At 41.5% G+C, this 17,280-nt stretch overlaps 1 protein-coding gene across 2 annotated transcripts in view; it reads left to right on the top strand.

Moving 5' to 3' along the window:
• The window catches only part of klf7b (Kruppel-like factor 7b), a 64,656-nt gene extending 47,528 nt beyond the window's left edge, over positions 1 to 17,128 (top strand). For both annotated transcript variants that reach the window (XM_039600273.1, XM_031732957.2), the window contains exons 3-4: positions 2,163 to 2,286; positions 9,020 to 17,128. In XM_039600273.1, coding sequence (XP_039456207.1) covers positions 2,163 to 2,286; positions 9,020 to 9,071 — 176 coding nt within the window. In that variant the 3' untranslated portion in view covers positions 9,072 to 17,128. The remainder of the gene's footprint in view (positions 1 to 2,162; positions 2,287 to 9,019) is intronic.
• Positions 17,129 to 17,280: the final 152 nt, after the last annotated feature.

Below are 17,280 nucleotides of genomic sequence, written 5' to 3'. Positions count from 1 at the left end.
TGAGAGAAAGGAAGGAAGCTGTATATGTAAAAATGTCTGAAATTTTAATGTTTCTTTCAACTACTCAGATTTAATTTTCAAACCAGATTGCCATTTCAACTCACGCAGTTCTTTGCTAGGCACCTAAAATGGTACCTTAGTGGGCAACCTGGTAAACAAACCATTTAGTCGTCTTTCATGCTGCCCGCATTCTTCACTCCTCAGCCCGTCAGAAGCGAGCAACTTAGCGTCTCACCAACATCATTTCAGTTAAGGCAGAATCTGTCGTTCCTCCAGCAGTTACTTTGTCTCAATCTTGCTCAAGCTTTTCATCATTTTTTTCTGGCTCTGACACAAGAGGATGATGATGATTAAAGTGAACCCCGCCAACAAAATTCTGATTGGTTTTATTTTATTTTTTTATTTTTTTTTGCAATTACAGAGACAGTACCAGCGAGCGTAACATCAGACTTATTTGAATCACTGACAAAGCCAAGTTGTGGGTGGGTCTGGCACCAGGTTTTTTTTCTTTTTCTTTTACATATATGCATGAGACTAGTTTCTCCATCTTGGCTTTGTGTATTTCTAGTCTGATTTTCCAGGTTGAAAATTTTAAATTTTGATGGCAGTGACAGCTGAGTTTCAGGTCCATGTTGTGTACCACTCGGGCTTCACGTTAGTTCCACTTAGCTCTGAATTGGTGCGTGTTTGTGTTTGTCTCCTTAAGAAGATTGGTGTGTGCTGTGATGAGAGTAGAGGGGCTGCAGGGACATCTGGCTAACTGACTGTAAGCTGCTGTATTACTTCCCATTAAGAGTCATTAAGACCCCAATTATAGTTACCACCCCACAGTTCACACGCACACACACCGGGGGTCTGCAATTACATTCAGACAGTCTTTTTTTCCCTCTTCTGCACAGGGTGCAGTGGAGAAAACCCAGTTTTGGTTTATGTTTAAAAGCATTGTCTTTAAATACTGGACTGAAGCAGGAGGAGCGCTGAAACAAAAATAAAAGTTCAAGGTCATCTGCAAAAATAATGAGCCTCCCTGAGCTTTTATCACAAGCCAAAATCCTTCAACAAAACACAGCATATGGACATTAGATAACTAGTAAGCAGCTATCAAACTACTTTAGTTTTTAAACCAGCACCGCTACAAGTCCAAGGCACTGATGAAATGAAAGAGCAATCCACGCTAACTGAACTCTTGGGTTATGCCAGAAGAAAACTTCTGAGTTCAGCCTGCCTAATGTACAGAACAGAGACACAAAGATACTAAAGCAACATTTACTTTATCCAGAAACGATCTTTAGCACTGATGCTATTAGGAGCCTAAGTATGAATTCATGTCCGAAGGAGATAAACAAAGCAGTTGTTCATGTACACTTCTGAAACTCTGTTTTAACATAGCTAAATACTCATTTTATTTATTTATTTATTTATTTTTGTGGAAGTTTGCAGGGGGATTTTGTTAGAAGGCCCAGATTCCCTGCTTTATCTGCTCATCCCGCATAGACGCACGGAGAGAGAGAAATCTCATACAAGCATGTACGCAGTCGGACATCTTCAGGTCCCATCTGAAGGCAGTCTGCTCCTGCACACCACACACACACACACACCTCTCAGCGTAATACACACACGCACAGCTGGAAGGCTTTCTATCATGGAGAGATAACTACAGGCTGAGAACAATAGACCATCTCTTCTCCCATCTGGTGAACCGGGGGATGAAACTTCATTTACATTTCAGACCCACCCCAACCCACCTCAGGGCGTGCATATGTGTTCATGTATGTGTGTGTGTGTGTGTGTGTGTATGGTGGGATGGAGGTGGTGGGTTTGTGGGGTAATAGAGGGAACAAAACGAGATTCATTTCAGGGTGAATTTGGGATTATGAATTAACACGCCGCTGTGCTGAAAGACTTCATTTACAGCTAATTGAGTGTGTTGGCTCATTGAAATGGCTGTTGTGTTAAAACTTGTCTGCCTGGCTGGCCTCTGGGCTGTCTGGGTGTGTGTGTGTGTGTGTGTGTGTGTGTGTGTGTGTGTTTGGAAAAAGCCAGGGGTGGTAACCTGTACATTAGCGAACAGCTGTAGTTTAGACGTGTGAAATTAGATGTAAAAATGATTATAAAATGTGACACCTTCTCCCTCTCTCTTCCTCTCTGTCTCTCCTTTGCAGGTGAAAAGCCCTACAAGTGCTCATGGGAGGGCTGCGAATGGCGCTTTGCCCGCAGTGACGAGTTGACACGACACTACCGCAAACACACCGGAGCGAAGCCATTCAAGTGCAACCACTGCGACAGGTAAACGGATAGGCGGCACAAACACAGCAAACACACAGTGCAGTTTACATTTGGAGGACTCTGATGTCCTATATCTGGCCGGGATAAAAAATAGCTTTTAATATACAAGCCAAAGAGTTGTGTATCTGTAAGGTTTTGTTTGCAACTAATTATTTCCAGTTTGTTTTTGGTCATTGTGACACATTTCTATGTATAACTTAGCACTAATTAGCAGGTATCTCTTCCTGTGCGAACCACCCATACAGTCAGTTGATGCACCCTGCAAAACAAATTAGCTTCCTTAGTTGACTGCACACTACTGTCTTATCCAAATATGGTCTCTTCTGCCTTCATAAAGAACAGAGATGTTATTCCATTGAGCTGATTCAGTGTTTCAGTGTAACCCATGACATGACCAATGTCATGGTTTCTGGCATTCTTGAAGGCTTCTTCTGTCAAGTCAAGATGCCTAGTGAAAAAAATGACTGTTTCCCTCGTTAGGTTCCACCAAAAACCTCTAAATCCATTGATTGTTAGTCGTACTTTCACTTACTTAGAACTTCCTCCTACGCTGAGCAGCGCATCGGGGAGCTAACGATCTCCATTGTCGGTCAGCATCGACTGCTTTGGCTTAATCCTAGGCGATGTCGACAGTTTTCAGATCATCAATAAACGTTTGACGCCATGTGATCTTTGGTCAGCCTCGCTTTCGCTTGCCAGTGCGCGGGAACCATGTAATGGCAATCTTAGCCGGGCGATAAGGGGGTAGACGTAGAATATGGGCCGCAAAGCGGAAGTGCCTTTTTGCAACAACATCGGCTAAAGGGCGGGTGCCTGCTCTTCGTTCGTTATCCAGTCCCGGTAGGAAGGTCTCAGGATTCGCCGCAGGCCGCGTTGTACGTTCAAGCAGTCCAAAACTTAGATGAAGACCTATTCATTTGTCTTCAAGTTGAAGCACAGCTTTATCAGTTTGAGTCAGAGCCATCTAGTACACATTCATCAACATTGGGAAAATGGCACTATAAACCTTCTCACAGAAGAGGTGAGATCACTGATGTAAGTGTATCAAAACTAAGATAACGTATTAGTCTTTCACTAGTAGGTTAACAGTTTAGTACTAATACTATACTAAGCTAGGCTTGGACCTTGACTCTTGAGATCCATTTTCCCAGCCTCAACAGTTTGCTAGCCAACCATATTTGCAACAGCTGGTACCTAAGGGCACGTTTAAGGTCTGAGCATTAGCCTGTGATGGAACCATTTATATTAGTTCTTCCTATCAGCTTTTGTTGTTGTTGTTGTTGGTTTGTTTTTTTAATTGCTATAGTTTCCAAAAAAGATGTTTCCAGTGTGTAAAGTCATGATTATACTCCATTTTGGGCACAGACACAGATAGTTGGAGATATGACAGCGGAGCAGTCATTCCTGTTATACTTCTGTGAAGTTCGCTTTAAATCCTCCACCTGGGGCGGATGAGTACTTGGTGCATTGTATATATAAAAAACAGACCCTCACGCTCACGTCTGATGATGAAATATAAATCATTTGGACATGAGTGGACCCCGGTGGATTCACGTATTTGAAAAGTGTAACTGAGACCATTTAGCACATTGAGTGTAGGCTAAATATATCACAGAGATATATTATCAGAATCACTGAAAATGATCAAAGTGGCATTTGGTAAGACAAGAGCTGCTAATGAGTTTTCTACTTTTCATGCTCACTGTCAAATGCAGGAAAAGTTGGCTACAATATCACAGTGCTTTACTAAAATGACCTCTGAACATTGCTGGCTGTCAGCTGATCTCAGGCAAATTTTAAAAGTTAAAAAATAAATAACATATTTTTCCTGCAATTACTGTAGATCCAAACTTTAACAAATTTTACCTTCTTTTATTACAAACAAGGGGGTAATAAGCACAAATATTAAATGCCGAGAAGAGATTTTAAAGGAACGTGAGCAGCTGTGTGCAAGAGGAGTTCAAGTGACAACAGGATAAAGTGTCAGAATGAAGATTCACGACTTTATTTTATAGCATCCTTAATTTAATGGTAAAATATGATGTATTGCTAAATTAAGTCAGTTCCCAGTGGAATACATGTTAGTACTAACTTGTAGGTCATGTTATGTATTAAATTGTACTTTCTGTGTGTGTGTTGATCCTGCTTTACCAACTCATGTCTGATGTGGACAGAGGAAAACAAAAGAGAAGCAGATGAAGGGGCGTACGCTCTCCTGCTAGAAAACAACCAGGGATGTGTTTGTGAGTCTGTTGAGAGTCATCTTGTCACTGTTTTGTGTTTGCTTCTTAGAGGAGAGAGAGTGTGTGTGTTTGAAAGTGTGTGTGCTTACTCATGCTTCTGTGCTGGCAGTTAAATGGATTCTGGCTATTGGCAAGCAGGCTACAGCTAATTGAGTGGCACCAGATGCCAGCTCCACTTTAACATTCACTCTCTCTGAATGTGTATGCGCCTGTAATACCTTTCAAATGAAAGAAACACACGCACACACGCAAACTTTTGCCCTAGAGACAGTGTAATTGGCTGTTGTGGGTTCTCTCTAGTTAGGATTTTAGACATAAACCCCCCCAGAAACCTGCTGGAAAGCTTCCTAATCCAGACTGAGAGCTGGGACTGTATTAGCTCTTTTCTGGCACATGCATAAATGCACAAACACAGTATGCAGACACCTCACACTCGCATGCATATTGAGCGCAAAGATGTTTAGATGCAAAGTCATATCGACTTGCATGAATATTTAAATGTCCGGGCGTATAAACGCAACACTTTTGACACACAATGGCGCAGACGTAAGCCGATTCAGTCGGAAGCACAGCTGAGGCTCTACCTGAAGTGAGGGCTTTCAGTGCGCGAGGTAAGGGCGCCGTTCATCCGCACTGACGCAGATGTTTGCTGAGGCTCTCCAAAGTGAGTCATCAATGCAAAGCATGAACGGCCACATCGAAAAAATAGCAGCTGCTTTGATTAAAAGTCCTTGCCTTTAAATATAACTACAGACATGGATTCAGACTCTTTGTGCAGCAGGCGCTGTGCATGTTTTCCATCTTTAGGTAACAGTTTGAATTTGTCCAACACTTCCTTTTTTCTTTTTCTTTTTGTTAATCTTAAACAACGTCACTGCTTTTCAGAGCAACTCGTCTTACTCGTGTTTTCACGTCTTCCTTTTTGGCTTTTTAGTGTTCAAATTACAAGGTTAACATAGCGAGCACCCTGATCTGTACAGTAGTGGACAAACGCACACACAGACACACACATCTGTGGTGGGTGGAGCCAGCCAAATATTACCATGAGAATGGCAAGAAGTGGCAGGCATGGAGAAGTTAACATTAGCTAGAATGTTCAATCTGACACAATTTCTCCTGGGGAAACAGACACACATACACACGGCGGTCTGTTATTAATCCCGCCTAATCAAGCGGGGACCCCCCGATGTTTCCTTGGAGCTGGACAGAGGAGGTGGGGGGGGAAAAAGAGGAGGAGAAAGGGAGAAAGGAGAGTTTTGAGGAGGAAACAAGGGAGTGGGGGGTTACCAGCTGGTCCTGAGACTCCACCCCCCCAACATTGACAAAGTAACTTACATGGCCATCTGTCCAGCCACACGCAGACACACACACACACACACACACACACACACAGACTGGTGCAGGTGTACAGTAGGTACCACACGGCGAGCTTAGAGCTGAGGGGAAACACTAGACCACAAAGCAACAAGGAGCAAAGTTCAGCTGCACCCTCACTCCGCGCTAGATTTTAGGTGAATTAACAGCTGGTCCACGATACAGAAAACCTACAGCAAAGACAGCAAAAAACCAAAGAAAAGAAAAAAATACAAGAAGTAGTAGTCTTCTTCTGGCATGAGTTTAAAAGCTGACTTTTCTTTTTTTTTTAGACGTACACGTTTTGTTTCAACAGCATCCAGCAACCTTGACTAAATGCGTAGTAGTGCGTTGGTAAAGTCTGCAAGCAAAATTGAATCCTGTGGACTGAAAGGCCAAAACTAGAGAGAGAGAAAGAAAATGACTTTTATTAAAATCAACTTAGAAGGATCTCACACAGGAGCAGAGATGAAAAAGCAAAAGTGGCTGACAGATGGTGTGACTCAAAACAATCGTCAGAGGGATTTAATGACACCCAGTAGGAAGCGGCAGGTTTACGATTCTAGCGAATGCGGTTGGCATCTTATCCTAGTCAACCTGTTGTTGGCGTCTCTCTGCATCAAACACTGTTGCTTCATGGAACAGTGTTTCTCTTATTTTCTAATTTTTTGTTGTTTTTACTGTCAAACCTTGAAGTAGAGATTATTATTTTATTAGAGCTGGGGAGCAGAGGGTTGTATGAGAAAACAGCAATATACGTAGAATGTATCAGAGCCCATCACTCGCCCCTTGGTGAAAGTGTCTGATCACTTATTTTGCTTTGAGCTGATTGGCTTTCAGTTCATATTGGGATCTTCTTTTTTTGCTATTTTCATCTGGCTTTCTAGCAGCTTACCCAGCTCAAGGCAGCACACAACTTAGCGTCCTTCAAATGAGGTTTGCTGAAGAATCTAAAGGCTGAAATTCAGAGAATAAATCTCAGCAGAAGCAGGTCGTGCTGGAGTTTAACGATTTGGGTGTTTGGCTGTGTCTGGTTGTCTCTATCTGGAACGAACAACAACCTACCTATACACACAACACACACGTGCACACGCTCGCACAAAGAATAGGCTTGACTAATTAATAATGAATAAAGCCTCTGGCAAATTGAATTTTTAATTTTCTCATTTAAGTCTCGCCCACATTTTGTTTTGCCTTTCCTTTAGTCATATCGTTTGTGATTTGTTTTATACTGGATGTTCAACTTTAATGTCCTCGCAATTAATAAAGTACCGGCAATAAAATGAAAATACTTGTGACGCTGTCAGTTTAATATTATGTATCGACAGCACCTGGTTTTGTGTCCCTCTCTCGCATCAGGTGCAGCCAGTATTAAGTTAAATGGTCCGGCATCAGAAAGCACTGCCAGCCTGTCTGCATTAGTGTCCATGTTCACGGTGCATATCTAATTAGTTTCTACAGTACTGTTTTACTCTGAGCTGGAGGACTGACTTCAGCTTCAGAGGTCTGGCTGTGATTTATGGCGGTGTTTGAGTCACATTTAGGAAATCACTGAGGCTGGCTCGGCCTCTATTCATCTTTACATCACGGTTTCACTGGTGTGACCCGGTGAAGCGAGAGCACTTAAATTCACCGTGGTGTTGAAATGAAGTACTGTGCTTCTCTACTTGTAGATTTGTGGTTAAGTAGTAATCTAGCTCTCTTTCTTCTTCTCTTAGTCTGTCTCTGTCTGGATGCATGTTGAAATCTTACTCTTACCTCTAATTCAGATGCGACTCTCTACAAAGAGCTTTTGGAGTTGTCAAAACCATGTTTAAGAAAGTATCTATTTGAATTTATCCTATAGACTGCAAAATGAATCGTTTGAAATTCAGTGTTTGGAACTGTACATGAAACCAATATTCATTCATTCATTTCTTTACCACTTATCCAGTTCAGGGTCATTGGGACTGTGGCCTGTTCCAAAGGTAATTCCCTCTTGGGTACATGTTTCTCCATCACCTTAAACAGACTTGGATAAACTGCAATAATACTGGTTAAATGCTAACATTTGGTAAAGAAAAGAAAAGAAAAAATTATTACCTATATGTCGGAGAAATCTGATGCTGATTTGTTGTTGAAAAAAAAGAAAAGGTTGAGAATTTTACAACTTAGAATAACGGAAAATTCCCGTATTTTGAAATAACAATTTTGCGTGATCATCAAAGTTGTTCTACTGATAAAATTATTTCCATCAGTGGTGGAACACTGATAACTAATTCCATTGCTATTGTATATTCATACATCTGAAAAAGTGCTGCAGGCCTGGCTAGTCATAGTGATAAAGATAACTTGGTACTTTGCATCATTGGTCACGTAGGACTGAAGTTCTAATACTGCAGAGAAAGTGTTGCTTTCAGTAGAGAAACACAGGATAACACAGTAGAGGCTGGGTAGTTCTGTGACTTTAGGTTTCAAGTATTCCTTGTAAATACACAGAAAAGTATTTTAGTGGACTTTGAGGTCTGTAGACTTGATGCTTTTCATTTGACGTCCTCGCATCCCCTCTGCCATCATTGAAGAAACTTCCAAACTCTTAAATGCATCTCATGGAGACAAGCAGCACAGAGGCTTCTTACAGCACAGAAATAAGTGTGTTCTTCCTCCCCCCTCTCTCTCTCCCCTCCTTATCCTTTCTGGGAGAAGCTGTAACCTAAGGAGGAGAAACTAGCAGAGACATTAGCATAGTGGGGGTTATCATCAGGGTGCGAAAAGTGTGGAGATTTTCCAGCAAGTACACATTGCCGGTGGGAAGTTCAAGGAGCCTGTGATTATAGGGATTTTCCAAAAATTACACAGAGCCAGTGGGTATTTCAGGGGCCTGGGACTGTGGCTTATTCTCAGATAATAAACAGAGCCGGTGGCATCAATTAGCAACACTTGCCAACCTGATGCATTGTGGTTATTTTAGTGCGAATATACAACGAAAGAGGGCTAATTGAGCCTTTGCACAGCTGCACATTTGTCATTTATATAACTCGTTTTTTTTTATTCATTTTTAAAAATTCATCTTCTGCTTTGCCCAAGCTCTCATTTCACATGCATATTTCATGCTTTTCTTTGGATATTAAAAGGAACATTTCTATGTTTCTCCGCAGGTGTTTCTCTAGGTCGGATCACCTGGCCTTGCACATGAAGAGGCACATCTGAAGGACAAGAAGAAAAGAAAAGGAGCAGGAGGAGCACGAGGAGGAAGAGGAGGAGCAGAAGGAGAAATAGGAGGAGAGATAGGAGGACAGAAGGATGGGCAGCCATGCTATCGGCTGCCCGTGTCATATCCCCCCCCCCGCCCCTCCCCCAATCCAAACACCAGTAGGCTCAAACAGCCATCGGGGGGAAAGTTGGGCAGGAGGAAAAAACGAGGAGTAGCTAGATTGTTGTTTTTCTTTAAAATTACACACTCACGTTTGCAATAGTAAACACTTCACACACACACCCGTCTTTGAAAGCATCACCCCGGTGAACCCCGGACACTCTCATGCAGCTCTGGGGGCTTGGACACTGCCAGACCAACATGTACTCAACTTGCTTGACAAAACATTATACCGCCTTCTTTCTTTTTTTTCTTTTTTTTGAGACTTTCTCCGTAGTCAGTGTGTTAAACTTATCGAGTCACTTGAGCAGAAACTTTTAAATATCCATGTAGTCAGCTGTTAGTGCTTTACCGGCTTTTGAAATCAGATATTCGACTGTTTTTCTTTTTCAGCTCTTTTGCTCTTTTCTTATCGACGTTTCTCATACACGGAACACACGGAACCATCACCTGCCGCAGTCAGCTCCAGTACTCATTGTGAAGAAAACAACAATGCCAAATCTGCAGGAGAGAGACTGTACGGATCGACTCCCAGCACGGCTGACAATCGAACCCAGGGCCCGGGACACCGCTGGTGCGCCCACGGGGCCTCGGTCAGCGGGTGCCGCTGCAGCTCTCAGGCTCTCCTCCAGTGGGTGTTTTGCATCTCTCACCTTCACCGAGATGCCTGCCGCCTCCGCAGGCCATCTGACAGAAATGCGCAGCGACACTTTCTTCCCTTTTTTTCTACTTAGAGGACGATAATTCTTCTTCTTATTGTTATTTAAAAAAAAAAAAAAGAATGACACTTTTTTTTTCTCTCTGTGAGGAAAAAAATGTCCTAAAACTCACAGCAATGTGTTTGAGAAGAAAAAAACTAAAAAAAAAAAAAAAAACTAAAAAAAAAATCTAAGATGACTTTAACAGAATGTGTGGGATGAGAAGGAGAGCGTTGTTGGTCTTTATAATCCCCATGTGCACCGACTCTGCATCTGCAGACTGCAAGAAATCAGTGGATGAACAAACAACAGAATCACACAGACTCTCAGAAAAGGGGTTTGTGCGTGTGCTTTTTTTTTTTTTGGACTAAAATAAAAAGCAGAAAGCAGAGAGGTCTTCATTTGTGTGCTGCTCTTTCTGCCCTGTGACTCCCTGCAGCTGAAAAACAAAACCTTGTTATGACCTCTGTGGTCTCGTACTCTACAGCAGCCGGGCAGAGGATTGCTTAAAAACTGGAAATATGTTTCTTGGTTATTTGTTTTTCTTTTGTGTTTTTTTTTTTTTTTCTTTTTCATTCTGATTCCGAAAGTCATCCTCGAGCGCTTTCACAGACTCTGAGATCTCATCTCCCTGGCAGCACTGCGGGGCGAGAATGGAAGCTCAAGAGCTGCTTTTTGGTTATTCACGTGGAACTAAAGATGCCAGCCGACCTTTGTGTGGTGGCTCTGAATAGACACGGTCACATCGACCCGTCAAATTTTGCCTGTTTCATATCCACTGACTGCACTGACTTTTTTTTTTAATTCTTTCCAATGTTATCTGTGCTTTTTCCTTTTTCTATGGCGAAAAAATAAGGATAAAAGGAACACAAAGGAAAAAAAAATCATAAAAGACTTGGAAAAAAAACAACACAAAAACAATTCTGTCTCACTCTACACGCTGCATACAGAACAAGCACACATGCTCCGTCAACACACACACACACACACTTACACTGCAGTTCTTACGCTCACGGCTCCTCTTGAGATAAGACTAATAAGATTTAGGAAAATAATTATTAAACTAATGAACAGAGTTGGGGGAAACAACACACACTGCATGGCAGGCTTTGTTGCAAACGCACACACTAGCTCATGAACACACATGCACGCACGCACGCACACTCTTCCTGGAATTATATGTTCTGCTCCCAAATCTTTTTTCACAGTAGGAATTTAGCAACTGTTGTTTAGCAGAAGAGTATCTTAGCTCTCGGCTGGAGGTAACAAATGATTCCAAATCCTTTGAAGTGAGAAATCAGCTTGTTCTCAGTTCCAACAATCACCCACATATCCCTCACTACAGCTTGTGCCTCTCATTTAATCAGCGTTTTTTCTGGTTTTTGGTCGTTTTTTTTTTTTAACTTCAGAGACTTTGGTTACGTTGTTGGTTACAGTTGAGTCAGTTCGGTCAATGTTTTCATCGGAAATAATCGTAAGAAAGCAGCTGCTGCAGATCTTAAACATTAAACCAGCAGCAGGCGTGTAGTATTATTATTAAAGATGGTTTATGCTCGTGGGAAAAAGTGCTTCAAGATGACAAAATTGCCTGAAGCGTTCAGGATAACCCCTGATGTAGCCTGAAAATTGAAGCTGTTAGCTAGACTGTTAGGGGATATCAAAGCTTACGGTGCAGAAATTCCAGCTCTGGTTTTGATCTGGCAAATCAAATTTATTTTCCAACTTGATGGTACTGTGTAAAAACTGTGTTATTTTTGTCAAAATACTCAGCACCCACAACCATATACATGTGTCCGTTTCATGCTATTTGGCTGATTTAACACACGCAGTAAGGTTTGAATCACCTGAGGTTCATAATGTGCGATGAAAACACTGACTTTTATCTGTGCAATGAAAGTAATCACCAACAATTTAAATGTAAAAAAAACAGAAAAGAAAAAAAGATGGATCTTAGAAAACTGAGGTAAACGCATATCCACAATGCCTGCTTCCTTTGCTCAATAGTTGACGGTAAAAAAAAAATTAAATAAAAAAAAAAATGCACTCGCCTTGCAATCGGGGCACTCGGCACCGACAGACGCTACCGCTGCATCCGCCCACCACCACCCACTGTATATGCCCCGCAGCTCGTGCAAACAGTCCATTATTCACTGCTACTGACTGGGTGCAGTTGGGGTGAGGGTGCAGGTTCCTAAAGCTGGCAGGAGGTTTTCACATCCCAGTGTACCCAGTCATCGTGCCAGTTGGTTTTGCCAGCCTTCATTAGGTGAAACAGCGAAAACATTCCCTTCCGATGGGGAATGTGGGGGGGTTTATGGTGCAGCTTCGAACAATCGATACCAAAAACCTCCAGCGTGGAACTGCCCTTCAGCCACGGGCAGAGTCTCACCGCTCAGGAGAGATCAGTGGGAGACCGCCTCCGTATGAATTCTGTGTATCTAGCGGCAGCTTTCGCTATTAACTCTCTCTCTTTCTAAATATGATAAAGCAGCTCGTGTTGGAGGCGAATCCGGTGTTTCACTTTTGATTTCATTTGCCCCGTTTGCTGGTTTCCGTTACAGAAGCTGTGTCGATGGTCGTGTTCATCGTTCTTGGATAATGCAAAGTCATGCCGTCGGCGTCGAGGCATGCAAAGAGGCCCTCCCATACAACGTACAATCATAGAGGGATCAGGATTGTAGCACTTTTGTGAGGCTTTTGATGGCATGAATGTGTTTATGTGTGCATGTATGTGTCCCTGTTAGGCATACTGTGATGGGAAGCAGTCATTCAGCAAAGAGGTTTATAACTGACTTTTTAAACTGCTAAACAAGTGTGCAGCTGTGTGAGGGAAGAACTGGTCGATGCATTTGCTGTTGGATTTTTTTCTTTGGTCAAAGCAATGGCTGACAATGTGTTTATTAGGGTTTTTTTCTTTTTCTTTCCTTTTGACCCTTCAATTATTCATTCATCCACGCATACAAGTCATTGAGCTTGATGACTTGCATCGCATTAAAGAGATGCTAAGTCATGCCTTGCACTACGCAGGTTTATCTTAAACCATGTAAAATCAGCCTGCCTGACAGATTAGTTGGCATTCGGTTCAAATTATTTGGAAGACGGCTGTCGTTTATATGTTTAACTATAAAAAAAAATCAATTAGTCGTTTTTGTGCTTATCTATAAAAATAGGAAGCAGCATTTTGCATTCACGCTAATTTAAACTTGACTTAAATTGATCTTTTACAAACTTTGAATTAAAAATGCTAAAAAGCAAAAACATTGAGCTTAAAGGATTCTCTAAGAGGATTTGCCGCTTTGAGCACATTCCTGTGTTGGTTTTGAGCAGTTGTGCCACTCGCCACACAGGCAAAAAAGCTAAATTGTTTGTTACAAAAACAAAATTAAAGATTGTAGTGCTTGCCAGCATGAAGCGATTGCAACTCACAGTTCATCTCCTCGTAAATCATAACCCCTCCTGACATTCGACAGATCACAAAGTCACTTCAGATACAAATTCACATTTCATTCCCTTCATGTCTGAGCCTGTCAAAGCAGGTTTTCTGTCACAGTGTTGCCCGGGTCTCCTGTCGTCTCTCAGGCTCCTCCAGGCCCGGCTAGCTGCCGTCCCACAGCTCTGATTAGCATTAACTCTCGGGTCCTCTTCTCAAGTTGCAGTTCAGCTAATGAGATAGCTCTGGGTCACAGGGAAATTGAGTGGTCTGGAGAAAGAGAAAAAAAAAACCAACAACAGGGACCTTGAGCCCGACTTGCACCCAGTGGACACATTTGATGTACAACAAACAGAAAGTCCTGTTAGCGCAAAGAAATATCAGGAGATGGTGAGATACTCACTGAAGAGGCTGAACTTTCATGGAAAAAAACGGATTTAAAAAAAATCATTTACCTACATGAATATCCAGATCATTAAATCAGCCATTGCATTTTATCTCATGGATTACAGATAAAATAAATTACCATTATCTGCAAAGTCCCAACAGATATTTAATCCACTCCACGTCCCCCGGTCCTCCCCCGTGGTTCACAGTTAGTGCCATTCTAATTTCCCTCTCTCCCTCCATCCTCACCCCATCTCTCCCTTTCTGTCCACAGCAGTTGTCCATGCACTATCAGCTGCGGGAATGCTGAATGCACACTTTACACGTTTTGCCCAAAGATTTGCATATCTGCAAGTTAACTGCTGTGAATGTAGTAGATGTAGTGGAAAGAGCTGAGATGCAGAGGTGCAGAAAAGGAGTGATGGATGGACGGTGGGAGGAGAGGGACTGTTGATCTTACATAACTGTTCCTGTTAAAGCTTAATTACCGGTATGCTCCAATGCTTCATGCTTCATAACATTCTCGGTCCTCTCGTCTACTGTCAGCTGGAGCCGAACTCATTGTTCACAAATGTAAAATAACGTCTTCATGGTCTTATAGGGTGCCTGGTATAGTGGCGCTAGCAGCTTAAGCAGGAGTGAAGTAGCTTTAGTTTAAGTTAGCTTCTTAGCACACTGCAGATAGCACTGTCAAGTCTCATTTAAAAGTCAAGGTGGGCTTGAGTCTTTGGGAATGTTTAACCATTATATAAGCAACTTCAGACAGGTTTTCCATTCCCTTTCATTAAATGGATAGAGTTTAGGGAGAATCGGGAGAATTTGCTGAAGGTGGTTTCACACTGGAAGAAGAGTCTGAATCTTGTTAGCTCTCTAAAAGCCTTGGTTATGTTAATGGGAATAAACCTTTTCTCAGACAAAGAAAAGTTACTAATTCTAAATTTAGTGACCTGAAATTCAGTTTTAGATGATTAGCCTGTTAATGCTGTTTAAATTAAGCGTAAGCTTTGTCAATAAGAGAGCAATAGCTATGTATATAGCTAGTATTCGCTGGCTAAATAGCTAGCTAGCACTAGCTATGTATAATGCTAGTGGTTTTATACCAAAAAGCACTAGCTATATAAAAACATATGTAGCTAGAGAACTAGCTTGCGAGCACTGATTATGTACAAGTGTAAAAGCATAAAAGCAGACCAGTAGAGTTAGAAAAAGGCATCAAAACCAGTGTAAAAACAACCTTCAGACATTCTCTGTAGCCACAGTTAGTTGTTTAGACACAGTCCTTTGAGGGATAAGGCTTCAGTTTTCACAGTTTTCCACCATATCGTCCTGATGAAGGATTGTCACTTCTGGCAGCTTTTGTAAATAGCGTGAGATCTTTCATGCAGACCGCTCTGTCTGTAATTAACCATATGTGGCGAACAGCATCGCTCAGACATTTCAGCGTTTCTATAGATCTGCTTTAGTTCTTGCAAACATTGCACTACATGATCATACTTAGCTATTGCACTCATGTGCGCGCACTGCTAGCATAGTCTGTTGGAGCACTCTGTCAAATATCCACTTAACATTTGTTACATGACCAGGATGCACATGGCCACCAAGAACTATTTTCCACAGGTCACCTTGCAGCAGATCAGACTGACATATCTGCTTAAAACTCCAGTTAAATGCCTTTTTCATCACTCTATCTCTGGAGGAATATGTCGTACTCTGAAAACACTCAGTCATGCTGTGACTTGGTTGAACTTTCTTGGTATCAGTGGCATCCCAGAGTGACGCTGTCTGTAACTACTGTGTTTGTCCATGCTTGATGTGTCAGTATATAAGAGATTCACAGATCTTAACCCTTCTCCTTGTGTCTGTATGTTTCACTTCACCTACACCAAACCCTCTCTACCAAAACCACAACCATCAGAGCCCTCTGGGACCCAACACGCTCATAGATATCCAGCTGTTCTGAGAAGTATTCTCAAGAGCTATGCAGCTTGGGATCCCCAAGCAGTTCTTTGGTGAGACTGCAATAACTTTTCAACTTTACCAGCTTAATGTCCTCACTGGGTACAGTTTTGTTTTTTTGTTTTTTTCAAAGGACCCATCCTTGTAGGTGCTTTCCACACTCTGTCAGTTCATCTGCTTAGTTGGCCTGATGCCTGATGCTTTTAGTTAACAGACTCCTTCTTGGAGTCTGTCCTGTTCTGTCAGTATGTATGTGGCAAAAGGATTGGTACCAAAGAATTAGGTTTCTCTGCTATATTGTTATGGGAAATAGTGCCCTGTCACATCCAAGGTAATATTTGTTTCACTGACTAACAAGTTTGCATTGAAATATTTGATTTTTGGCACATTATTTTTTTAGGGTATCAAATGTTTAGTCCAGAATGGCTACTGTCTGTTTAAAATGTTTTAAAAATGTGATTATATGACAGTTTTATGCAATCAGATGCAACCTATACAATCTTTATTTTAGTTACAGTCACTTATGAAGACTTCCCATCAACATTTTCAGTCTACAAAAGTCTATAGCTTTAGCAGTCTGTCACCCCCTGCCTCAACCCTTCCTTAGAGATTACATTTCTGAAATAGTACAGCAAAATGATTTTGAAGGAAATATAACGTAATTGTTAAAATGATGCAATCATGCTGCCAGGCAACCTAAAATCTTTCTTAGATCAAGTGCCAGACAGAAACCTTAGCTTTCAGAAAAGATCTCACTTGTTCAAAGTGACTGTGTATTTATATCCCTTTGTTGTAAGTAACATGGTAGAAATGACATGCACTTTCCAAGTATTGCCGTCCACGCTAACAGAAAGCTTATTTGGTTCCAATCCTTATGCCACATATCGTGTGGCCAATCTAATATTTGTATTAACTTTAAGTGGTATTTCAGCACCTTTGTATGACCCACTGTGTGTACTCAAACCACAGCTGTTGAGGGATCCCACTTATATATTTTCTGGGATGAATGGACATGTAGAAAAGTGAATTAAGACAAGCAGATGTGTTTTCACCATCACGACATCCTTCTCACCTGCCCTGCAAGGGCTCTGTAACTCCGTTCATATCAACCTTGGATCCATGACCCTTCACTCCACCCCGCCCTCCTCTCTTCTCTCACTGTCACCTCTGTTGAGTTGAGTTTCTTTTCAGTTCTCTTGTTTTACTTACGATTTTTTGCTGTACAAAGTGTTTAAAATATTATTTGTATTATATGATGTTAGTATGGTAATGTTCTTTATTAAGGAAGAAGAAAATTTATTTTTGTTACTGGTCTGTTTCATAATTCTTTTCTAAATTGGTATTGTAAGATATCTATGCAAGAACTGTTAAGTGGAGCATTTTTATTTAAGAATGTAATATGTGTAATAAATGGTAGAATCTGCTTTTGGCTCGTTTCGGTTTTCTTCAGTCAAACCTCACATAAGTGTTTAACATTCATGAAGATATTCAAAGCAAAAAGTGATCCCATCTGGTGAAGTTCAACATTAAAATGAAAAATACGGCACCGAAAATTCATCACGTTATTTGCATGCT

Source organism: Oreochromis aureus, linkage group 16 (assembly GCF_013358895.1).
Source record: "Oreochromis aureus strain Israel breed Guangdong linkage group 16, ZZ_aureus, whole genome shotgun sequence".
NCBI classification, from domain to species: Eukaryota; Metazoa; Chordata; class Actinopteri; order Cichliformes; family Cichlidae; genus Oreochromis; species Oreochromis aureus.
Note: the sequence above shows the minus strand (reverse complement) of the source record. Positions and strands in the feature narration are given on the sequence as shown.